This window comes from Lontra canadensis, unplaced genomic scaffold (genome assembly GCF_010015895.1).
Source record: "Lontra canadensis isolate GAN:19392208 unplaced genomic scaffold, GSC_riverotter_1.0 scaffold91, whole genome shotgun sequence".
Classification (NCBI taxonomy): domain Eukaryota; kingdom Metazoa; phylum Chordata; class Mammalia; order Carnivora; family Mustelidae; genus Lontra; species Lontra canadensis.
Window position 1 is genome coordinate 3,306,872 of NW_022631085.1, and position 25,179 is coordinate 3,332,050.

At 44.8% G+C, this 25,179-nt stretch overlaps 1 protein-coding gene across 2 annotated transcripts in view; it reads left to right on the forward strand.

The window, feature by feature from the left end:
* The first annotated feature begins 23,699 nt into the window (after positions 1-23,699).
* CEP20 (centrosomal protein 20) overlaps positions 23,700-25,179 on the forward strand; it is a 17,011-nt gene continuing 15,531 nt past the window's right edge. For both annotated transcript variants that reach the window (XM_032836227.1, XM_032836228.1), the window contains exon 1: positions 23,700-23,752. In XM_032836227.1, coding sequence (XP_032692118.1) covers positions 23,725-23,752 — 28 coding nt within the window. In that variant the 5' untranslated portion in view covers positions 23,700-23,724. The remainder of the gene's footprint in view (positions 23,753-25,179) is intronic.

A 25,179-nucleotide genomic window follows, 5' to 3' on the forward strand; every position in this document is an offset into this window, starting at 1 on the left:
CTTCAGAGTGAAGTTCCTGCCCTCCATTTGCTCCCTGGAGATGGCCTTGCTGCCAATGTCATGATGTCGCACAAATCCAGGAATAATCCTATGAAAGCAGGAACCTGTAGAACCAAATCCTTCCTCCCCAGCGCCCAGAGCCCTAAAGGGTTCTGTGGTCTTTGCAGCTTTGTTTGCAAACGTCTCAGAGGAGACACGGCCCAACAGTTGGCCACGCAGGGCTGGGATGACCATGGCTCCAGACCGGCATCTTCTGCTCATGCAATTTTTTTTTTTTAAATAAATGATGGCAGGTATGTTCAAGAGTGTGAAGTAGAAATTAGAGTCTAAAATATGAATATAATAATTGAGAAATGAGGCTGCAACTATTTAAAGTTATGATAGGAACACCAGGGTGGGGGGCGCAGTTGGTTAAACATCTGCCTTCAGCTCAGGTTACCATCCTAGGTTCCTGGGATCGAGGACCAAGTCTGGGTCCTTGCTCAGTGGAAACCTCCCTCTGCCTGCTTCTCCCCTTGCTGGTGTGTGCTCTCTCTCTCTCAAATAAATAAGTTATCTCAAAAAAATAATAAACTTATGATAAACAAAGTCTAGATGTTGACTTAAAAATGCGCAAGGGGCACTTAGTACTTAGAAGTTCTTTCAGGAGAAACACCAGGAAAATACTTGAAGATCGCTAAGTAAGACCTCTGTCCATCTACTGAACAGTACCGTGTCCACCAGGCAAAAAAATCAAAATCAAGACTGGCAGTGTCCCTGCTTTCATGGAACTAACATCTAGTAAGTAACAAATAAAAACAAAAAAGAAAACAACCCAGTCTCAGGAACTGATACTTTGGGAAAGACAAGACAGGTGACCCTTGAAAAAAAACAGGAATTAGGGGTGCCAACCCCTCCCCCACCCCGCAGAGTTCAAAATTGGGGAATGACTTTCGATTCCCCAAAAACGGAACTACTAAGAACCTACTATTTTTCTTTAGATTCTATTTATTTACTTGAAAGAGAGAGCATAAGAGGGGAGAGGGTGAGAGGGAGAAGCAGACTCCCTGCTGAGCAGGGAGCCCGATGTGGGACTTGATCCGAGGACTCCGGGATCATGACCTGAGCTGAAGGCAGTCACTTAACCAACCGAGCCACCCAGGCACCCCAAACCTACTATTGACCAGAAGCCTTACCAATAACATGAACAGTCGATTAACATAGATTATGTATGTTATATGTATTATATACTGTATTCTTACAGCAACGTAAGAAAGAAAAGAAAGAAAAGAAAATGTTATTAAGAAATCATAAGGAACAGAAAATACATCTACAGTACTGTAATGCATTTAAAAAAAGAAGTTCACGTATAAATGGACCTGCACAGTTCAAACCCCTGTTGTTCAAGGGTCAACTATAAAAGTAACAGAAAGTTCCTTGGGTGGGGGAGAGGTGAGTGTTGAGGGGAGAGGGGACAGATGGTTTGGTCAAGGTAAGTCTCACGAGGGTAGTGACATTTGAGCTGAGACCTGAATGACAAAGGTGTCAGGAAACAGAAAATCCAGGAAGAGAGCTTAGGTAACAGCAAGTACAAAGGCCCTGTGGCAGGAATAAGTCCAGTGCATTCCAGGAACAAAAAGAAGATGCCTGTGGCTGGAGTATGGCAACCCAGAGGGAGTATAGAATAGTTAGGCGGGGGACATGTAGACTGTGCTCTACAGTCTGAATTTATTCCCCAGACAATAGAAGTCCTTTAGACCAGAGTTTCGCAACCTCCACCCTACCGGCATTTGGTCCAGATAAGTCTCTGTTGTGGGGGACTGTCCTGAGCATTGCAGAATTTTTGGCAGGATCCCTGTCCTCGACTCAACTAAATGCCCATAGCAGCCCACCTCACTCCTCTTTGTGACAACCAAAAAATGTCTCCAAACATTGCCAAATATCCTCTGGGTGGGGGATCTCTCCTTCTAAAGGGGTCCTACATGGTCACCAGAAATGGTGATGCTCGTCTACGCCTGATCAGCTGATTAGCAGAAAAACACTCATGACCCCAGTGAGTCATGGCCGACTGAACACATTTTATCTCTGCTCCCTCGTATAACCTCTCTGAAATGACCATCGAGGAATCAGAAAGGTTTAAATTGACGAGGACAAGGAGAGCAGGAGAGGAAATGACATCGGATGAGGAAAGCGGACAAAATTTTGGCGGATGGAAAGCCAGGGATAAGTGAGTTAGCAGAACACGGAGATGGAGGCCAGCAAGAACAAAGCTAATCCCCACCATCGAGGCCAGAGGAGTCTGAGAAACCGGTCACAGGTGGAGGCTGCGTGAGTTGCGATGGAGAGCAGAAGGGCCCTGTGGAAGTCAGTAGAAGGAAAGTCTGGTTTCCTCCCACCCCAGAGAGCAGGTGGCTGCATATTCCTCAGGCACAGCATAAGACAGGAAGCTTTAGTGGGCCTGGATGTGGGAAGGGGCACAGCGTGGGAAGGAGTGGGTCGTGGAACTGAAGACACAAGGATTAAGGGAGAGTGTAGGAAAGGTGGGACCCCAAGCTCCCATCCCTACTCTGCTCCCAAAATGATGATGGTTAGGCTAAAACCTCTGAAAAGTCAAGATGAACTCAGTCATGCTGGAGTGACCCCAAACACCCGCATCTCAGTAGTTAAAAACCACTAAGGTCTATTCTTTGCTCAAGCTTTGTGTCCTCATGGGCTGTGTTCACTCAGTCTGTTGGAAAAGTCACGATCTCAAAGGTGGATGATGGAAAAGAGAGGTTCAGAGGGTCCCAATTTGGTCATTAAATCCTCTAGCTTGGAGCAACACAGCATTTTTTTAGATGAAATTCACACAGTATAAAATTCACCATTTGAAAATGAATAATTCTTGGGGCACCTGGCTGGCTCAGTTGGAAGAGCGTGTGACTCTTGATCTCAGGGGTGTAAGTTCGAGACCCACATGGGATGCAGAGATTACTTAAAATTAAAAAAAAAATTTTTTTTAAAGATTGTATTTATTTATTTGACAGAGAGAGAGAGAGGGAACACAAGCAGGGAAAGTGGTAGAAGCAGAAGCAGGCTTTCTGCAGAGCAGGAAACTGGATGCAGGGCTTAGTCCCCGGGCCCTGGGCCAAAGGCAGATGCTTAATGACTGAGCCACCCAGGCACCCCAAAATTTAAAAATTGTTTTAAAGATTTTATTTATTTATTTGACAGAGAGAGAGAGATCACAAGTAAGCAGAGAGGCAGGCAGAGAGAGAGGGAGAAGCAGGCTCCCCAGCAAGCAGAGAGCCTGATGTGGGACTTGATCCCAGGACTCTGGGATCATGACCTGAGCCAAAGGCAGAGGCTCAACCCACTGAGCCACCCAGGCATCCCTAAAAATCTTTTCAATAAATGAACAGTTCTATTTAGTACCTTTACAGTGGTCTATAACCACCACCTCCATTCAGTTTAAACATTATGATCACCCCAGGAAGAAACCTGTGCCCATAAACAATTGCTCCCCAGACCCCTCTCCCCATGCCTCTAGCAGACATCCGTCTGCCTTATGTCCCTATGGAGTGACCTCGTCCAGATATTTCATGTATGGGAATCCTTACTATTTGAGTAAGGATTTCTGAATTTGCCTACTCTCTAAAATTTACTTGTAATCTCCCAGTTGAGACTTGTGGCCGCTTTCAAGATTATTCGTGGAAATGCACAGAGTAGCAAAAAAATTGAGCTGCTTAGCCTGTTCCCAGCCAAGGTCAAACAAGGCAACACTCCTCTTGTTTCAGCTCTCGGACTCTCAACAAGTATCCTTTTTGCAGTATATTTGGTGCCATGTATTTTGCAATTTTGTTGGTGATTTCACTTTTTTTTTTAAGATTTTATTTATTTATTTGACAGAGAGAGAGAGAGAGAAAACGAGAGAGGGAACACAAGCAGAAGGAGAAGCAGGCTTCCCTCTGAGCAGGGAGCCTGACGTGGGGCTCAATCCCAGGACCCTGGAATCATGACCTGAGCCACAGGCAGATGCTTAACATCTGAGCCACCCAGGTGCCTCGTGATTTCACTTTTAAAATGGTCCAAAGCATAGTACTTGAGGAATGAGTGCTAGGAAAAGCACAGGTGTTAGATAAGCTTTGTTTAAGCACAGGTTATAATGCGGTAGGCTGTGAGTTCAATGTTTATATATATGCATATGTGTATATATATAATATAGTATTTTATTATATTAATATATATTCAACATGGTTTCTTTAAAGAGAAACACACATAAATCAAGGGGTTATGTGTTTTTTTTAAGATTTTTAAATTTATTTGAGAGAGAGAGAGTGTGCATGAGCAGGGGGGAGGGGCCCAGGGAGAGGGAGAACCAGACTCCCCACTGAGCAGAGTTCTGGAAACAGGGCTCCATCCCAGGACCCCAGGATCATGACCTGAGCCAAAGGCAGATGCTTAACCGACTGAGCCACCCAGGTGCCCTGAGTACCTGTTTTTATTATTTTCGATATCTACCTAGAAGTGGAGTTGCTGGGTCATATGGTGACTTCACGTTTTAACTTTGTGGGGAAGGAGTGTTTTCTACATGGGTTGCACCATTTTACATTCCCACCAGCAATGTATGAGAGTTCCAATCTCACCAACACTTGCAATTCTCTGTTTGGTTATTTGTTTTCATCGTAGCTATCCTCCTGGGTGTATTTCACTTCCCCGATGACTAATGATGCGGAGCATTTTGTTTTGTACTTGTTGACTATTTGCATATCTGCTTTGGAACAGTGTCTGTTCAAGTCTCTTGTTCATGCTTTCATCAGGTTGTTTGCTTCCTCGTTGTTGAGTGGTAAGTGTTCTTCTTGTGTTCTGGATACTAGGCCTTTATCAGATACATGATTTGCAAAATATTTTCTCCCATTCTGTTGGTTGTCTTTTCACTGTCCAGATAATATCTTTTGATGCACAGGCGTTTTTAATTTATTAAAGTCTAATTTGACTATTTTTCTTTTGTTGCTTGTGGTTTTGTTATACTAAGAACCCATTGGTGGGGTACATGGGTGGCTCAGTCAGTGGAGCGTCTACCTCTTGGATTCAGCTCAGGTCACAATCTTAGGGTCATGAGATCGAGCACAGCATTGGGTACAATGCTCAGCGAGAAATTGCTTGACATTCTCCCTCTCTGCACACAAGCTCTTTTTCTCTCTCTTTCTATAATAAGTAAACAAGTCTTTTTTTTTTTTTTTTTAAGAATCCGTTAGCAAATCCAAGATCCTAAGGATTCGCCTCAATGTTTTCTTCTTAGAGTGTTATAGTTGTAGCTCTTGTATTTAGGTCACTGATCAATTTCAAATTAATTTTTGTTGGGGCACCTGGGTGGCCTCTGCCTTTGGCTCAGGTCACGATCCCGGGGTCCTGGGATCGAGCCCTCATTGGGCTCTCTGCTCAGCAGGGAGCCTGCTTCCTCCTCTCTCTCTGCCTGCCTCTCTGCCTACTTGTGATCTCTCTGTCAAATAAATAAATAAAAATTTTTTTAAAAATTAATTTTTGTTTATGGTGTGAGGTAAGGGTCCAGCTTCATTTTTTTTCATGTGTACATCTGGTTGTCCCAGAACCATTCATTGAAAAGTCTCTTCTTTTCTCCAGTGAATGATCTTAGCACCCTTGTCAAAATCACTTGGCCATTGGTTCGAACTATCTACATGGTCCAAGCCAACCTCAACGGATCAGGTATAGGTGAAAGGAAGGAGACTAAAAATACTTGGTACGTGAAATCAGTGACTACCACAGCCTTCATGGAAGAGACTTCAGAATTCTTCTCCAGGAAACTAAATAGCTCAAGAGGAAGATCTAAGATACTAACATTTGGAGCTCTCCAGGATAGGCGGGCGTCCCTCACATCTCCCTACAATGAAGCTTGCTACGCCAAAAAACTCTCTTCACGGTAGAACTTCCAGAAGCTTTTAGCTCCTCATTCTAAAACATGAACAGGCAGCCAAAGACTCCAGATACCTGAGAAAAGCTTTTATTAGGAATGACAAGTCCAAAACAATGAGCAAAAAGGGATTTGGAGAAACAGTGACAATGAGGGTCACAGAGTCCCCCCAAAGCTACTGTAAATACTGTGGAGAGATAACAGATGATATATCATTCCTAAAACAAGAACAGGGCATCTTTTATTTTTGCTTTTATTTATTTTTTTTAAAGACTTTATTTATTTATTTGACAGACAGAGATCACAAGTAGGCAGAGAGGCAGGCAGAGAGAAATGGAGAATCAGGCTCCCTGCCTAGCAGAGAGCCCAATGTGGGACTCGATCCCAGGACCTTGGGATCATGACCTGAGCCGAAGGCAGAGGCTTTAACCCACCCAGGCGCCCTGCTTTTACTTTTTTAAGTAAGCCTGAACTCACGACCCTGAGATCAAGACCTGAGCCAAGATTAAGAGTCGGACACCTAACTGACTGAGCCACCCAGGTGCCCCCGTACTAGAGTATTTAAGGTGAATTCATGACCTCTGTAACTTTTCTTAAAATATTTCAGCAAACCACAACCAGATACCACATTGTACATTCTAGAACGGCTATAATAAAAAAAAAGACAGCAATAAAAATGGATGTGGGTTTTGGTTTGTCTTGCTTCTCCCCAGCTCCATGTTTAGCCCTGTGTCCCCCCAACTGCAGACGCTGCTGACGCTACAGCAACTCGAAGTCCTCTATCCAATAGAGAGGTAGCCGCTGTCCACTGAATTCTTCACCAACTGCCACAACTGTGTAAGGTTTAATCTTAATAACACATCCCACTCACACTGATTCTACCCTGATTCTACTTCCCTGATCCAACCCAAATCAATGTAAGGTTGGTACTAATCAGCCGAGGAAAGGCGGCCATGTATTCATTAATGGTACTGCATACCTAGGACATCTCAGAAAGGCCTTACCTACCACTAGAAATCACAGGATGTTTGGAGGGAGGGGCTGAGAGGGCCAGAGATAGATTGCAAGCATTTGTTTGTTTGCTTTATTTTGTTGCTGTTCCCACATTGGGGATGTATACATTTTTCAAACACATGTTCATGGTAAAATATAACATGCATAGAGAAGCAGCGGATAATATATAGAACCTGTGTAGTGGCATCCTGTTTTGGTTTTAATTTGCATATCCCCAATTACAGATGAAGCTGAGGACCTCTTTCTACAGTACTGGCCCTATGGATTTCTTACTATTTGTGGGGTTTTTTTGTTTGTTTGTTTACTTGGGTTTTTTTTTTTTAAGATTTATTTATTTGACACAGAGAGAGAGAGAGAGAGAGAAATCACAAGTAGGCAGAGAGGCAGACAGAGAGAGAGGAAGAAGCAGATTCCCTGCTGAGCAGGGAGCCCAGTGCGGGGCTTGATCCCAGGACCCTGATATCATGACCTGAGCCAAAGGCAGAGGCTTAACCCACTGAGCCACCCAAGTGCCCCATCAGATCTTTTTATTAAGTTCTCGTTAGGAAGGAGACTTGCTTTTCACTCTTTTGCACTGTCAATTTTTTTTTTACCATATGAATATATTTTTCAAAATAAATTATGAAGATTTTAAAATCAGTACAATAGCATCATTGTTTGAAAATCAAAAATCTAAAGAGGAACACAGTAGGAAGTCTTTCTCCCAGTCCTGTGTCCATTTACATACCCCTGACCCTCCAAGGGGTAACTGCTATTATTAGTTTCTTGTCTATCCTTCCAGAATTCTTCATACACATACCCATAAATCTGTATTTCCTCTTGGTGTGGTCTGAATGTTTGTGGTACCCTCCAAATTCATATGTTGAAATTCACACCCAATGTGACCACATTAGTAGGGAGGGCCTTTGGGAAGTCATTAGGTCATGAGAGAGGAACTCCCATAAATGAGATTGATATCCTTACAAAAGTGACCAGCAGAGAGTTCCTTTGTCCCCTTCTACCATGTAGGGACACAGAGAGAAAGCACTGGCTATGGACCATGGAAAGGGCCCTTGCTCAGCCATGCTGGCACCTTGACCTTGGACTTCCCAGGCTCCAGAACTGTGAAAAATAAATTTTTATTGCTTATAAGCCACCCAGTCTGTGGTATTTTGTTATGGCAGCTTGGGTGAACTAAGATACCTCTCTTCTCAAATCAAATGCCATTTTCTGAAAAAATTTTCTGAAATTTTTTTCAGAAGATTTTCTGAAAAAATCTTGCAGCCAGGGCAAATACACAGGGGACCAGTGGCTGCGTTCCTTGCATTCAGAAGAAGCTGAGTATGCAAATCCCAAGAAGTTCTGATAAAGGGATCCCTGGAGAGGCGTTCCCCACTGTTACACTCTGTTCTCTGAACAGCCTTCTTAAATTTTTGATCATTGATTAAGTTGCAAAGAGCCAGGTCCTGTGCTCTGCTAAGCACCTTACATACGCCACCTGTTTTCTCTTCTTCACCAGCGACCAGAGCCCTTGTACCCACCCAGTTACAGAAGGCCCAGTGCCTAAGACCATGATACTTACTTTTTGGGCCCCATGAAAAATGCTTTAATTCTTTTCCAATCAGAAGAAAACAACAACCCTGCCTTTATTATATTTGTCTTTATAATAATGCAATCATAAAATATAGTTTTAGATTTTTTTTTTTTTATGGAGGAATGCAGCAACACACCCTACCAGGTGGGTACTACCATTAAACAAATCATCCAAGGGAAATCATCGAAGGGAGGAAATTCAAGTCTTAGAAGTGCCTTGGCCAAGATCAGGCAGCTGGAAAGTGTGGCAACAGGGACTTGAACTTAGGCCTGGAAGAACCTGCGTAGCCATCAAGCCAAAAGATCTCCAGGTCAGTCCTTTCCCATCCAGGGAACGTGTCTGGCAGGAGCTGGGGAGGTTTATGCTGGGCGGAAAAGAGTTGGTAGAGATTTCTTGTAGTCTCCAAAATCCTAAGGTCTGTCACATGGTAAGAGATAAGCCCTGTTTTGAATTGTTCCTGAGAACTGAGCTAGCACAAGCAGAGTGAGGTTGCAGGAAAGTAGATTTTGATTCAGTGAGATAACGAACTTCCTGGGACTAACAGGATCCCTGGCAGTGATAATTTCTCCTGAAGACCAAAGACCCCAGCCGCTGACAAGAAAAGAATTCAAAACCGACTCTGTTGGAGAGGTTTGCTGCCTTGGGAAGGGGATTTGGATGAGAAAGAGATGAACTTTCGTGTCCCTTGGACGAGAAGAGTTTACAGTTGTAAATATGAGCCGTTCATCAGGATAGGGGAAGGGGGACCCTCCCCGGTTGTACCCCAGTCTCACGAATCCTTATTGAGTCCTCTCATATACCATGGCTGGGAGCCTAAAGGGGATAGACTCTTCGGAAGAGCTGTTGACAGTATCTATTAATATTGAGACTGTGCCTTTGATGTAGCAATTCTGTAGGGAGGTATCCGTCCTACGATAGCAGCACATAGGTGAGCAAAGACATTTGCCCAAGGGTTCCCCCCACAGTATGCTTACAACTGCTAAAGATTAGCAACAACCTATGTGTCCATCAGGGAACAGATTAATCAGAGGATATAGGATTGATACATTGTGAGTGATGAAGATACCCCCACCCTTAAGGATATTGCCCTGGAAGGGGGTGTGTTGGACAATTAACAAGCATGTTAAATCATGCAGCCCAGTGGGGGGTGCATTGGGAACTTGGGAACGTGGGGTGAAGGTCGGGGGCAGAGTGCAAGTTTAAGTAGGATGGCTGGGGTGGGACTCACTGAGGTGACACCTGAGAAAGACCTAAAGCTCAGTGGGACACTTGTCCCTTCCTGTCATTCTTTCTAAAAAAAAATTTTTCAAGTTTTTGTTTTGCAGACTCCTCGCCCAACCTGGGGTTTGAACTCTCAACCCTGTGTGATCAAGGGTCGAAGCTCCAACCCTGAGGGGAAATTTGCTGAGATAACACCTAGGATGGGCCCGGCCTTGGGAGGACTATTGTTCATTTTAGTCCTGAAATTAAGAAGAGCTCTTATCTCAGGAAGGTGTCTAAAAGCATTTCAGTTTGCAAACCAAGAGTGGGAGGCCTTGGGCTCTGGAGACTGTCTTATCTGCTTCCCAGAAAGGAATTGAAACATCTCACTGTGGTGGGGGGAGGTCCTGCCTGGGCTTCCTGTTTGCCTGCCTTCCTTTGCAGCAATCGGTCCATTGTGTTTCCATCAGTTTAACTGCTTGGGGAGGCTCCTCAGCTCCCTTTGTCCTTGATAAAGGCCCACAGGGCCTCCTCCATTAGGCAATGATGAAGCCACTGGTGTGGTAAAGTCTCTCCCTGGACAGGAGGTCATTAATCAGCAGGTCCTTAAACCACAGGGGTTGGTCCCTATCAATGTATTTATTCCGTGTCTTGGCAACAGACAGGTCGGAGGTACCAAAGGGATCAATTGCTTGCTTCCCCTGACTCCAACCAGGCCTTCTCTAGTTCCTTCTAAAAATGGCTCTGGCCCCTTTAGGGTAACGGGTATCTAACGGAGTCTGCTCTGGTTTATATGTCACCTGAAGTTGAGAAAGGGGCTCCTTCAAGGGGAGAAGAGACAAACAGGATCTTTCCGCAACACCAGAAATAAGTATCCCAGGACTGATCAATAAAGTCCCAGTGCAGGGATGAGGAAAGGCTTCACTGGCACCAACGACACCCCTGGTGGAACCAGAGAAGACACAGTTGGGGTTTTGACACAGGGAGATGGGGGATGGTATCCTAGGCAGAAGGCATAGTTAAGAAAAACGCATGGCAGCTGCTAACAATGGAGCCTATTCAAGCTGTTCTAAGTAGTTCCTTTTGTCCAAAACATAGCAACAAAGAAAAGAATAAATAATAGTAAAAACTAACATTCACTGTGAATTTAGATGTGCCCGGCAGCATTCAAAACACTTTCTACTACATCTGATCCTCCCAACAATCCTGTAAGAAAGCTTATTAATATCCCAGCTCTCTCAGTGCGGAAGCAGAGGCAAAGATAGATTAATAAATTACCCATTTGTGGCACCACCAATTATAATAACCCTGATGATCAACTGCCACTGATTGATCACCATGTCCCCTGAGTTTTGGATATATCTCTTCCTTTGATCCGACCCTCAATGTCCAGGTGAGGAAACTGAGGTCTGGGTAGGAGTAAAATTTTTGTCTATTACTGACGCTAAGTTGGTATGAATTCTAACCAGCTCATTATAAATTGTTAATTGTAATTCCTGGGGCAACCACTAATATAGTAACTGGAACATATAGAGTACAAGAGATAAGGAAATCAAAAGGGTACACTAGAAAATATCTATCTAACAACAACAAAGTAGGCAGTAATGGGGGAATTAAGGAACAAAAAGATATGACACTGAGAGAACAAATAGCAAAACAGCAGAAGTAAGCCTTTACTTATCAGCAGTCACATTCAGTGTAAATGGATTAAACTCTCCAGTTAAAGGGCAGGTTGACAGGATAATCAAATAATATGTACCAATTATTACACTCACTAGAGATCCAGAGGCAGAAACAGGCTGAAGGACGAAGGATAGAGAAAAGGTACTCCAGGCAAATAGTGGTCAAGAGAGCTGGAATGGTTGTACTGATAGCAGAAAAAGAAACTTTAAATAAGAAACTGTTACAAGAGACTGGGGCGCCTGGGTGGCTCAGTCAGTTGAGCATCAGACTCTTGGTCTCAGCTCAGGTCATGATTTCAGGGTCCTGGGATCAAGCCCCGAGTCTGGCTCTGTGCTCAGCATGACAGAATCTGCTTCAGGTTATTGCTCTCCCTCTCCCCTCCCAGCTTAAAAAATACATAAATAAATCTTTAAAAAAGAGGAACTGTTATAGGAGTCAAGAGTCAAAGAAGGACATTACCTAATGACAAAAGGGGAAATCCATTAAGAAGATATAATGATTAATCTATATGAGCCTGAAGCAGAGCCCTATAAAACATGAAATAAGAACTACCAGAGTTGAAAGACAAATAGTTCAACAATAATAGTTGGAGGCTACGACACCCTACTTTCAACAACGGGTAGAACTACTAGATAAAAAAATCAACAAGGAAAGAGGCAACTTGAACACCATAAAGCAATTAGACCCAACAGACTTATATACAACATGCCACTCAAAAACACCACAGGCATAGAATGGATGGGGAGAAAAAACCACATGGGAAAATGAGGCAGAAGAAAAAATTTGGTAACATCCAACACCATTTCATGATCAAAATATTTCACAACCAGGACTGGAAGGGAAATATATCAACAGGATAAGGGGTATACAGGATAAGGGGTATACAGGAAAAGCCCTCCCTATAAGCAGTAATGGAAGACTTAAAGCTTCCCCCTTTAAGATAGGGGATTAGACAAAAATGCCTACTTTGGGGGTGCCTGGGTGGCTCTGCCTTCGGCTCAGGTCATGATCTCAGGGTCCTGGGATCGAGCCCCGCATCAGGCTCTCTGCTCAGCAGGGAGCTTGCATCCTCCTCTCTCTCTCTGCCTGCCTCTCTGCCTACTTGTGATCTCTGTCTGTCAAATAAATAAATAAAGTCTTTTTAAAAATGCCTGCTTTTGCTAATCCTATTCTATACTGTGTTTGAATATTTTACAATATAGGCTTTATAATTATTTGGGTATGGTGAGTCTGACAGATCAGGAAATGACTGCCATTGAAAAGGTATTTTATGAGGGGTGCCTGCATGGTTATGACTCCAACTCTTGGTTTTGGCTCAGGTCATGATCTCAGGGTTGTGGAATTGAGCCCCCTGTCAGGCTCCACACTCACCCGCAGAGTCTGCTTAAGACTTTGTCTGCCTCTGCCTCTGCCCTTCCCCACCTCCCAACCCTGGTCTCTTCTCTCTCAAATAAATAAATAATCTTTTTAAAAAATTCCCATTGGCCTTTTTAGCAAATATGGAAAAGCCAAATCTAAAATTTGTATGGTATTCTAAGGGACCCTGAAAAGCCCAATGATCTTGGGAAAGAACAAAGTAGGAAGACTCACAGTTTACACTTTCAAACTTAACTACAAAGCTACAATACCGGAACAGTTTGATACTGGCATAAGACTAGACACAGACACATAAATGAATGGGCTAGAGCTGAGATTCTGGAAATAAGCCCATATATCCATTGTTAATGGACTTTGACAAGAGTGCCAAGACAATTCATTGGGGAAAAGAATAATCTTTTCAACAAATGGTCATGGAATGACTGGATATCCACATGCAAAAGACGGAAGTCAGACCTTGAACTCACATTGTTTAAAATTAGCTCAGAACGCATCAACAACCTATATATAAGAGTTGAAACTGTAAAACACTTAAAAGAAAACCTAGAAGCAAATCTTCATGATCTTGGATATGACAACGGCTTCTTTCTTTTTTTTTAAGATTTATTTATTTATTTGACAGAGATCACAAGTAGGCAGAGAGGCAGGCAGAGAGAGAGGGGAGGATGTAGGCTCCCTGCTGAGCAGAGAGCCTGATGTGGGGCTCGATCCCAGGACCCCGAGATCATGACCTGAGCCCAAGGCAGAGGCTTAACCCAATGAGCCACCCAGGCGCCCCTATAACAATGGTTTCTTAAATGTGACACCAAAAACACAAGCAGCGGCAACAACAAAAGTAGATTAATGATAAAAATAATAAATACTAATTTCCAGTTTATCAAAATTGAAAACATTTGTGCACACTGTCAGGAGAGTAAAAAGGCAACCCCCAGGATAGGAGAAAATATTTGCAAATCATACATTTGATAAGTCTCTGGTATCCAGAATATGCCAAACAAAACAAAACAAAATCCAAAAACATTTACAACTCAAGAACAAGAAAAACAAATAACTACATTGTAGAATGGGCCGAGGTTTCAAAAAGACATTTCTTCAAAGAATATACTTAAATGGGGGCGCTTGGGTATCTCAGTCTGTTAATGTCTACCTTCAGCTCAGGTCACAGTCCTGGGGTCCTGGGATCGAGCCCCACATCGGGGGGCTCCCTGCTCAGCGGGGAGTCTGCTTCTCCCTCTCCCTCTTTCCCTCTCTCCAGCTTGTACTCTCTCTCTCAAATAAATAAATAAAATCTTAAAAAGAAAGAACATACTCAAATGGCCAAAAAGCAGATGACAAAGGCTCAACACCATTAGTTATTGGGAAAATGCACATAAAACCATGATGGGATGTCACTTCACGGACGCTAGGATGACTACAGGAAAAAAAAAGAAATAACAATTTTTGGTGAGGATATGGAGAAACTGGAACGCTTACGCACTGCTGAGAGGAATGTAAAATAATGCATTCTCTGTGGAAAAGAGTCTGGCAGTTCCTCAAAAAGGTAAACAGACAAAAAAACAAAAAACAAAAAACAAAAAACAAAAAACCCTGACCCAGCCCTTCCATGCCCAGGCATACGGAATGGAACGGAAAACAAGTGTTCAAATATTAACTTGTACACAAACGTTCCCAGCCTCTTTAGTCATAATGGCCCAAAAGGAGAAACTACCTAAGTGTCCATCAACCATTCACTGGATAAATAACGTCTCCTCTAGTCAAACAATGGAATAGTTCTCAGCCAAGAAAGACATCGAGGTACTACTGATACGCATGACATGGTGGGCAAATCTTAAACAAGCTAAGTAAAAGAACCCATGTATAAAAGGCCACATATTGGATGCATCTGTTTATAGGAAATATCCAGAACAGGTGAATCCAAGAGACTTAAAGTAGTTGAGTGGTTGGCAAGGTCGGGGGCGGGGAAGCAGGGAGGTGGGTGTGACTGCTTCATGGGGATGGAGTGTCTCCTTGGGGTGACATCAATGCTCTGAAGTAGATAGTGGTGGTGATTGCAACAATGTGGTCAAGGTGTGAAAAGCCATTGACTTGTATCCCTTAAAATGGTGATTTTTATGCTACGTGAATTTTACCTCAGTCAGTTAAGAAATGAATAGAAATGAGACCCAGCTCAAACGGGATCTGAGGAGAGTTTTGCTAAGTGTTTCCGAGCAATTTCTGGATCTCTGGGAGATCTAGTTGTTTTCTCTTCTGCCCATTCAGGTACTTGAATGGGATCCTTGAAACCATGTGGGTCCCTTCACCAACCCTTTTAAAAAATGGGTGTCCCTCTATGGGGGAGGGTATGAGGGCATCACTGGCGTGCAGTTTTGCACTGTGCCCTGGATAAATGCTTCCCACTGAGTAGGTAGTTGGAGATGGCAGTTTTCTGGGCTCTTCTTGGGATGTGGTTGAGTCTTCTCAAGTAAGGAGATGTTTTTTTTTTCAAAAAGTTGCCCGGTGCTTATTATGGCCACAATCAGCTGCAGCAGCAGCCTAGAGAAATCCATGAAATTATAAAGAAAGAGGGGCAGGGACCCAGGCACAAGTCAGGTTTTAAACCTGCTAAGAATCTGTACATCTAGCTGTGTTTAACACTAATTTTTCTTACCAATAAAGATAATTGATTTGCATAAAACAGTCTTTTTTTTTCTTAAAGATTTTATTTATTTATTTGACAGACAGAGATCACAAGTAGGCAGAGAGGCAGGAGGAAACAGGCTCCCTGCTGAGCAGAGAGCCCACTGCGGGGCTCCATCCCAGGACGCTGAGATCATGACCTGAGCTGAAGGCAGAGGCTTTAACCCACTGAGCCACCCAGGCGCCCCTGCATAAAACAGTCTAATCCATCACCCTAAACCAAAATCTTTTGATTCATGTATCTAAATTGTCCAGTGGTAGAGGGCCTGGCTGGTTCAGTTGGATGAGCCTGAGACTCCTGATCTCGGAGTTGTGAGTTTGAGCCCTACCTTGGGTGTAGAGATTATGAAAATAAAATCAGGGGCACCTGGGTGACTCAGTCGGTTAAATGTCTGACTTCTGCTCGGGTCATGATCTCAGGGTCCTGGGATGGAGCCCTGCTTCCCTGCTTGGACTTCTCACTCAGCAGGGAATCTGCTTGTCCCTCTGCCCCTCCCCCTGCTCCTATGGCCCCCCACCCCATAAGTAAATAAATAAAATCCTAAAAACAAAATAAAGTGTCCACTGGTAAATTTGGCTTCAACCATGGTCCAGGAGCTCAAGAGTCTCTGTTTTTTCGTTCTGCTTTTCTCTTTGTCCATGACCTTGTCAGCCGGGTTCTACTCATTCATAGAGATGACATCCAGCCCTTCCAGCTATATTCGTCCTAGTAAGCCCCAAAGAAAGACTTCATTCCTTGTCCAATAGCTCCAGCTGATGTCTTGGGTTTGAATCTCATTGGCCCTGCTGGGGTCACATGTCCATTCCTGAGTCAGTCACTGAGGTGGGTGTGCCGGAGAGTGTCCTAAGTGGCTAGAACTGGGTCTTATGCCCACTCCTACAGCCCCACTGAAAGTAATGGGGAGCAGGGTGTTAACAGTTCTCCCGTGGAACTTTAGGGTGCTGTCCTTGGAAGACGGACGATAAGGGGAGACAACAGGTGTTTAGGGGATTTTTTGGGTTTTGTTTTGTTTTAGAGAGGGGGGACAGAGGGAGAGAGAGAATCTTAGGCAGGCTCCCTGCCCAGCACGGAGCCCCATCTCACAACCCTGAGATCATGACCCGAACTGAAATCAAGAGTTGATTGCTTAACCGACTGGGCCACCCAGGTGCCCCAAGAAGCAACAGATGTGTAAAGTACACGACCGACAAAGCTCTATGCAATCGAATTTACTTTGTGCCTCTCTGTTGCCCTGATCCTGTCACTTGACCCTGCTTTCCCTTTCTCAAACATGCTCATTGTTTGACCTCAGGGACCTTCCACGCGCTGTCCCATGCTCCTGGAATGCTCTTTTTGTCCACTGTGTCTGGCGGACACCTACTTATCCTCTGGCTCTCAGTTCAGACATCACTTCCTTAGGGGAGCCGTGGCTGTTCTATATGTAGAACCGTAGCTCCCATAACACATGCTACTGTTACAAGCTGACTTTGATACTCTGCCCATTGAGATGCGGGTCTGTGTCCCCTTGAATCCAGCTGAGCCTGAAATTCCCATCACGGTGCCACTATGTGACTCAGGGAGGAGTGGCATTGTGTGACTTTCATTAAAAGGTGAAAAGCTTCTGCTATCTCTCTTGGGAGGCTCACTCTTGGAACCCAGCCACCATGCCGTACGGAAGCACAGGTAGCCATGGCAGGGCTCCCATGGAGAGGAGCTAGGATTCCTGGTCCACATCCCTGGGTGACAGACCGCTGATAAGCAGCATTGACTTGCCATCCAGCCATGTGAGGAACCATCTTAAAAATGGTTCCTCCATGGGGCACCTGGGTGGCTCAGTTGTTAAGCATCTGCCTTCGGTTGTGTCATGATTCTAGGGTCCTGGGATTGAGCCCTGCATTGGGCTCCCTGCCCAATGGGAAGCCTGCTTCTCCCTCTCCCACTCTCCCTGCTTGTGTTCCCTCTCTCTCTCTCTTTCTATCAAATAAGTAAATAAAATCCTTAAGAAAAAGTGGATCCTCCAGAATCTTGTCGTCAAGTGACAGAAGCCAGACATAAGAGGACATGTAGTATGTTTCTATTTATATGAAATACCCAGAATGTCCCTATCTATAGGGACAGAAACTAAAGTGGTGGTTGCTGGGGGCTGGAGAGAAGGAAGCAGGGGGAGTGACTTTTAATGGGTGCAGGATTTCTTTTTTTAAAAGAATGAAAATGTCCCGGAATTAGATCGTGAGGATCATGGCACAACTTTGTGGATCTACTTAAAACCACCGAGTTGTAGAGTTGTACCGTTTAAAATGGGGAATCGGATGGTTTGACAATTACGTCTTTAAGAAAGTAGATCAGCCAGGGGCGCCTGGGTGGCTCAGTGGGTTAAAGCCTCTGCCTTCAGCTCAGGTCATGATCTCAGGGTCCTGGGATCAAGCCTGCATTGGGCTCTCTGCTCAGCCTCAGCAGGGAGCCTGCTTCCTCCTCTCTCTGCCTGCCTCTCTGCCTACTTGTGATCTCTGCCTGTCAGATAAATAAATAAAATCTTTAAAAAAAAAAAAAAAAGAAAGAAAGAAAGTAGATCAGCCAGTCCCAGCCAAGCTGCCCTGTCTGATGCCATGTGGACCACAGACTCACTGTCCAGACCCAATTCTGCCCAAATTGCAGCTTTGTGGACAAAAATAATTGTTGCTGTTTTAAGCCACGAGGTTTGAGGATAGTTTTTTTGTTTTGTTTTAGGATAGTTTTGTTACAGAAGAAATGATGTGGATGTTGATGTGTAAGCTTCCCCCAGCCACCTCCTCAGTGTAGGGCATGGTCCCTGCTGCCCCTGTATTTATTAGAACTCCTATTTCAGTGCATAATTAAATATTTGACTAATTGCTATCTTGACCCATCTCTGCTTCGGTTTTAGCGTGTTTGTTCTCATAACAATTGGAAGTCGGAGCAGAAAGAGAAGTCCTACCAGCGACAAAAATTGGGAAAATTTGAGGAGATTTTGGGGAGGGCATCAGTATTATCTTACATTCTTTTCCAGCCTGAGGAAGTCCTTATCGTATGGATCTGTGAGTTCACCGAAGGAACCACACGTTACAGACTTGTCTAGTTCAGGACGAATATCAAATCATCTGTCCACTTGGAGGACAAATGAAATGGAAAACTTTGGAGCTAGCCTCAGACCTTGAAGGTGGCCAAGTCTCCTCCCAGCTGTCTGAACTTGGGCAGGTCACTTTGTCCACCTGGGCCTTCCGTTCCTCCTCTCACCCTTAAACCAGGATAACAATAGCACCTACCTCCTGGGAATAAATTAAATGGTGCATGCAGAATGTTTCACACAGTACCGAGGATAGGGATGACTACTTTTTCAAAAACAACAACCACTCCTGTTTTTAGGAGTGTGTTCAGCGCAATGATATTGCAAATAAAGACAAAAGCTATTTCCCCCTTAATAAATGCAAAAAGAATTTGAATTCCCCTGGGATTCCAACCCATCCCTCAGAATCAGCAGTTTGATTTTGGTTGACATAGTCTTAGGAGCTGTGCATGGCCAATGTGGAAGCCTGTCATATTTTCCAAAGTTGCCATAACTTGTCCGACAAGGAGATACTGTTTCTATAACGTAGTTGTCTCCAATTTGTAAAATTCCATCTACGGATTTTTTTTTTTTTTCCTGCGTAATCTCTACAGCCTCTTGCTGCAGGTCTTAAGAAAAAGCATGCCTACCAGGAGGGAGGTGACTAAATCTTGGTCAGACACTTGACTTGTTTAAACGGAACTCGGTCCAGCTATGTTCCTCCGATAAAATACATTTCAGCAGAGTTGCCTCAAGAATTCCTTAATACCTAATCCTTTTTGTAAACAAGGCATTGAATAAATGTGGTTGCTCACCCCTCTGAAAAAGACCTTTAGTAAGTGGCATTCTCATTTTTACCTGGCAGATCTGTTTTACTTCTTCCAAAGGGCTGACATTAATACCCACTGCCTTCCTCAACTCCCACCCCCTCCACACAATTCCACATTAAAACCTCCCACATGTTAACGTTCCAATGTGAGAACCGTGTCTATGCCACAGTTCAGAAGCTGGAACCTGTAATCTCCATGTGTTGCATTTTCTCAGTCACGGGAGAGCAAGGCTGGGGTATGATCCCGGCTCTACCACACTGTCTACTTGCTCTGGCCGGTTACTTCTCTGAATGTCAGTTTCATCTGTGAGATGAGCTGCCTTGTGGCCCCTTCATTCATTCGGTCATCCTACAAATATGTGTACCAGAGATGATCACAATAGGCCAGGTCTCTGTTCTGCAAAGCGATCAGTGTGGGCACCGGGCGGTGAAACAGAATTGCAGCCCAGTGCATGTGGGCAGCACGGCCATGGCGGTGGGGCAGGATGGGGGAGTTCTGGAGCCATCTGAGGGTGACTTACACTCAACGTTCCTGCCGCCCTCCAGGCACAGTGCAGGGAACGCCCTTTGCTTCAGAATGGGTGAGTGATGAGTCACCCTTGAGAACCCGGGGAAGTGGAGTAGGCTGGGGACTAAGGGCCAAGTCACAAGTTCCTTGGGAGGCATTTGTTAGAGAGGGCCATTGGGATCATCTTCTAGGGAGGGGGCTTGGGGGAGGGGAGGAGAAAAGTTAGACTGCTATGCAGTCCCCAAAACAGCCTCAACCTACCCCTTCAGGAAGTTCTGAAGTTGAGGAGATCCCAAAGAACTGTCCCCAGCTGGGATGAGGAGGCTGGAGTTTTAGACCCTATCTCAGCTCAGGCACTGGAAGTGGTCTGCTCCCCAAGGAGGGGGCATGACCCTGCGTTTCAGAGGTGGGGGCATGGGTTTGGTGCATATCTACTTGGAAGCCTTCTCTTGTCTCCATACCCCTCCCTTCTTCTCTCAGCCCCCCTCACCTTCCCAAATAGATCTGAGAAAAGGAGCCTAATGTGGCCAGGGAAGTTTTAGGAAGAGGCAAGGTAGAAACTTGAGACCTGACAAAGGAGCAGAAATCAATTGGGGAGGAAGAGGGAGAAATTTCTGGGCTGAGGGATGGACATGTGCAAGGGCCGAGCAGCAAGAGAGGGAGGGGAAGAAGGGTGGAGGAGGGAGAGGGAGAGGTGTTTCTCACTTCAGGATAGCGGAAAATAGGGGTCACTGAACTCGGAGTCCAGTCCTGACTTTGCCAAGGGCTCAGAAGTTACTCAAACTCTCCCAACACCCAAGCTTAAAATATTGAATCTGGCATCCCATGTGTAGGCAAACAGATACTTAGTATTTTTCCTTTCTCTAAACCATTGGTGACATACCACACACTGTCTACTGGACTGTGCTTTTAAAAATTTTTATCTATGGGACACCTGGGTGGCTCAGTTGGTTAAGCATCTGCTTTCCACTCAGGTCACGATCCCCGGGTCCTGGGATCAAGTCTTGTATCAGGGTCCCTGCTCTGTGGGGAGTCTGCTTCTCTCTCTCCCTCTCCTCCGCACTTGTGCTCTCTCTCTCCCTCACTCTCTCTCCCTAAAATAAATAAAAAATCTTTTATAAAATTTCTCTCTGTGCATATTGCTGATAATTACATATGCATATGTTTAGAACTCACTCTTCTTTTGAATGTTTGTGTCTCTTTTACGACTGTACCTTAATTTACTTAACCGGTTTCTCTACTGATGATATTGGTATTTCTGAGAACTTTGGAAAAGTCAAGTTGATTGAGGTATCCATGCAATAAAGTTCATTCTTCCAAGTGGACAGCTCTATGAATTTTGATCAATGCATGCAATCACGTAGTCAGAACCAAAATGTAGAACAGTTCCATGACTCCAAAAATCTTCTTAGTGCGTCCTTATGGACAGTCCCCCTCATTATCCCAGCCCCTTGTAGCCACTGATGAGCTTTCCATGCATTTTCCAAAGGGACTTTGCCTTTTCCAAAATATTACGTAAGTGGAATGCTACATGATGTGGCTTTTCGGGTCTTGTTTCTTTCACCAAGCACAATGCATCTGTGCTGTTGCCTCTATCAGTGGCTAACTCCTTTTAATTATCCCCTGGTACAGATAAAACACCGCAGCTAATTTATATCCATTCACCAGTTGGAAAACATTAGGTCATTTCCAGGTGGGGCAATTATGAATAAATCTGCTACTATTTCATCCTGGCTTTGGGTAGAGGTAAGTTCTTATTCCTCCTGGGTTAACACCTGGGAGTGGGATTACGGAGTTGTTCGGTGAGTTTTTGTTTGGCTTAATCAGCGCCAGCCAAACCGATTTCCAAAGTGACTCTACCAATTTGTTCTTCTACCAGCAGTGAATGTATACTCACCAGCTTCTGTTATGGTCACAGTCACTTGTTTTTGTATTTTGTTCATTCTGATGGGCACATATAGATTTTATCTACTATAAACAGTGTTACAGTGAATATTCTTATGTACATATCCTTGGTGATTAAATGCGAGTGTATCCATAAGATACGTTCTTAGAACTGGAATTGGTGGGTCGTAGCGTGTGAAAGGTTGATTAGATATTGCCAAAACCCTTCCAAGAAGGTGGGGCCAATATACACACATACCAGGAAGGAATGGTAATGCCTGTTTCCCCACATCCTCACCAACACAGCGTATGAGGTGATTGTTGTGTGAGCTGTTGGTGAAGATTGAAGTAAAACATTAGAGCAGTGCCTGTCATCCACAGAGTGGCAAATAATGTAATTACATGATTACCAATACGAATCTATCAATCACACTATTATATGCCTCTTTCTCTAAGTTCCTCATTGGTATATCCCTGAGTGCTTTTCTCTGAGGAGCTCAAATGTTCTACCTATGGAATTTGGTAAATCCTTATAAATCTTTTCAGATGTTGGCCAGCAATTCAAGCTCTGTGGGGTTTACAGAATAGGGAAGTGTGACAGAATAGGATCTTTCTAAGTTTACAGAACAGAGTTGTGTTCCACAAGGTCAGAATTAATCTCCTTTGGAATGCGAATGGACTCCTCTAGGTTACAATGGCTTTCAAATTATTTTTTTCCACTGCTACACTTCGAGAAATACACCAAGAATCACGACGCACATTCATACCCAAAACAAAAGTTTCAAAAACATCCCCAATACTTATTTGTTTTCTATTTGCTCCATTCCATTTCGCTGAAAATAGTTTCACTGGGAGCCACTGACATATAGATATCGAAACCTACTGCGGGTTAAGACTAGCAGTTTAAAGGGCATGGTTCTACCATCTAGGTCATAGATATTGGTCTTCCTGGCAATGGAAGGAATCACAGAACTGGATTCCTAAATGGAAGCACTGAACCTCACACTCCGCTTTGGGTAGATTATTCCCATTTTCTTCTTCATTCCCTTGGGCTGGTAGAGTTTACTCGTTCCTCAATTATTCACAAGTAACTTTTGAACTCCCGAGGTGCTCTACCCATCATTAAGGGCCAGTGATAGAGAACAGGTTTTGAAAGAGCAAGAGGCCTGGATTCAAATCTCACCTGTACCCTTTGCTGGTGATCTTGGTTAAGCCTCATCAGTCATCAAAGACTCCGTTTCCTCTTCTATGAACGGGAGTCAGAGAAATCAATGAGCCAGCGTGGGTAAAGCTAATCAGCACAGCGTCAGGATCCGAGTAAGTCCCTAATACAGTGGTTCTCAAGGTGTGATCCCCAGACCAGCAGCACCAGCATCCCTGGAGAATTTGTTAGAAAAGCAGCTGTGAAGGGACACCTGGGTGGCTCAGTGGGTTAAGCTGCTGCTTTCAGCTCAGGTCGTGATCCCAGATTCCTGGGATCGCGTCCCGCCTCGAGCTCTTTGCTTGGCAGGGAGCCTGTTCCTCTCTCTGCCTCTGCCTGCTTGTGCGCTAGCTCTCTCCCTCTCTCTCTGATAAATAAATAAAATCTTTAAAAGAAAAGCAGTTCTGGGATCTCACCCCGGATTGACTAAATCAGAAACCCCAGCGGTGGCGCCCCGCGATCTGTTTTAGCAAGTCTTCCAGGTGATACTGAGACAGCTCAAGTTTGAGAACCACAGGCTTAATACACGGTAACCATTGACAATTAGTTCCTGAGGCTGCAGAGCAAGCACCGGGCAGGAAGGATTAAAAAAGTTAAGCACTAAAGTGCCTACAGCACCCACTGAAGAGGGTTCTAACCTGCCTCAATCCGGGTTCCTCCCCACTCCTCCCTGAACACATACAGAGCTCGCTGATTGGTCAAGTCCTTCCTGACAGTCACCAGCCACCCAACCCGGGAGAGCGAAAACTGAACGGGGCGGGACCGAGTGCTGCAAGGGCGGCGCGCCTATTGGACCCCGGAGCTGCGCGTGCGCACTGATGAGGCGCGATCCTGAGGGCGGTTGAGAGATGGCGACTGTCGCCGAGCTGAAGGCCGGTGAGTGGCACTGGAAAGCTGGCCGAGTAAGAGGCGTCTGGCCTTCCGCCTGTGAAAAGGATGGAACGAGCGGAACACAGAGTCAGCCTCTTTGGGGTCGTTCTGCGGCGTCAGGGCTCGCAGAGAGTCTGGCTGGTGTAGCCGCCGATGCGTCCGGGCCCTGGTTGAGGGAAGCGGTCGCACAGGGGCCGTTCAGTTTTGGAACCAGCTTCGAGCTGGAAGAGGAGCGGCAGGACCCTTAGGTTCCCGAGAGGTCTATAGGCCTGCACTTTGGGCCTCTGGCGCATTTGTCGGACCCCGCTCGAGCCGAGGCTTTGGGCCGCAGCTTTCATTTGGGACTGAGGGTAACAATATCCGTATCCATTATTGGGTTTGGATGCAACTCCTAAGCTAGTTGCTTACTTGTCTCACGGAATCCTTATAACAACCTTTGGGGTAGGGCCCGATCTCCATTGGGAAAATCGGGAGGTAGAAAGTTTCCAGGCTTGGCTGTTCTCCTCTGTTTTTCACCAAATTCCACAAAGGTGCGAGTCCTCATCAAACGGGTAACGGGTTTGTGCACCGGTGGTTTTGACGCAGATATCCAGGCAAATAATAGTAATTATAGTTATAAATGGCTTAGCCTTTAATGTCAGACACGGCCCAGCCCCTCTGCCACCTATTAGTCTAGGCACAACCTTATGCCCGTTTCATAGATGGGGAAATTGAGGTGCATAGAGGTGACACAACTCACCCAAAGTAACTTAGCTAGAAGGAGGAGTGCGTGAGAACCTGGGTAGGCTGCTCTGAACTCCAGGCCTCACTCCCTGGGTGATGCTGCTGCCTGTTTAATAAAACCAGTTCCCGTTCTCCGGGGACCTTGCGCTCCAAACCAGGAATCATTAAAGATCTGGCAGGGAGGGGCTGGATCTCTTTGAGAATAGGATTCAGTAAGCATTGCTACAAAATGTGTACGTGGGGCACTGGGCTGATGAACAGTCAGGAAAAAAAAAAAAAAAAAAGCATTCCTTTCTCCACAAGAACAGATTTTTCAGGTGAATTTGAGCACCGCGCCTGCATGAACTACATAACACGTGTAATACTGCGTCAGCTTCAGAGGATTTAATGATACTTTGAGATATGGGGCCAGGTGAAGCACTTCTTCTCTGAAGAAGTGGTTACGGTACAGAGTTTTAAGCATAATCAAAGGAAAGGGCAGAATGGTATGGAAAGAAAATGTAACTGGGCATGAAGAATGTCCTACGTAGGGGCGCCTGGGTGGTTCAGTTGGTGAAACCTCTGCCTTCAGCTCAGGTTATGATCCCAGGGTTCTGGGATTGAGCTCCACATCGGGCTCCCTGCTTGGTGGCAAGCCTTCTCCCTCCCTACTTGCCCTGCTTGTGTTTCCTCTCGCTGTCTCTCTCTCTCTGTCAAATAAATAAATTAAT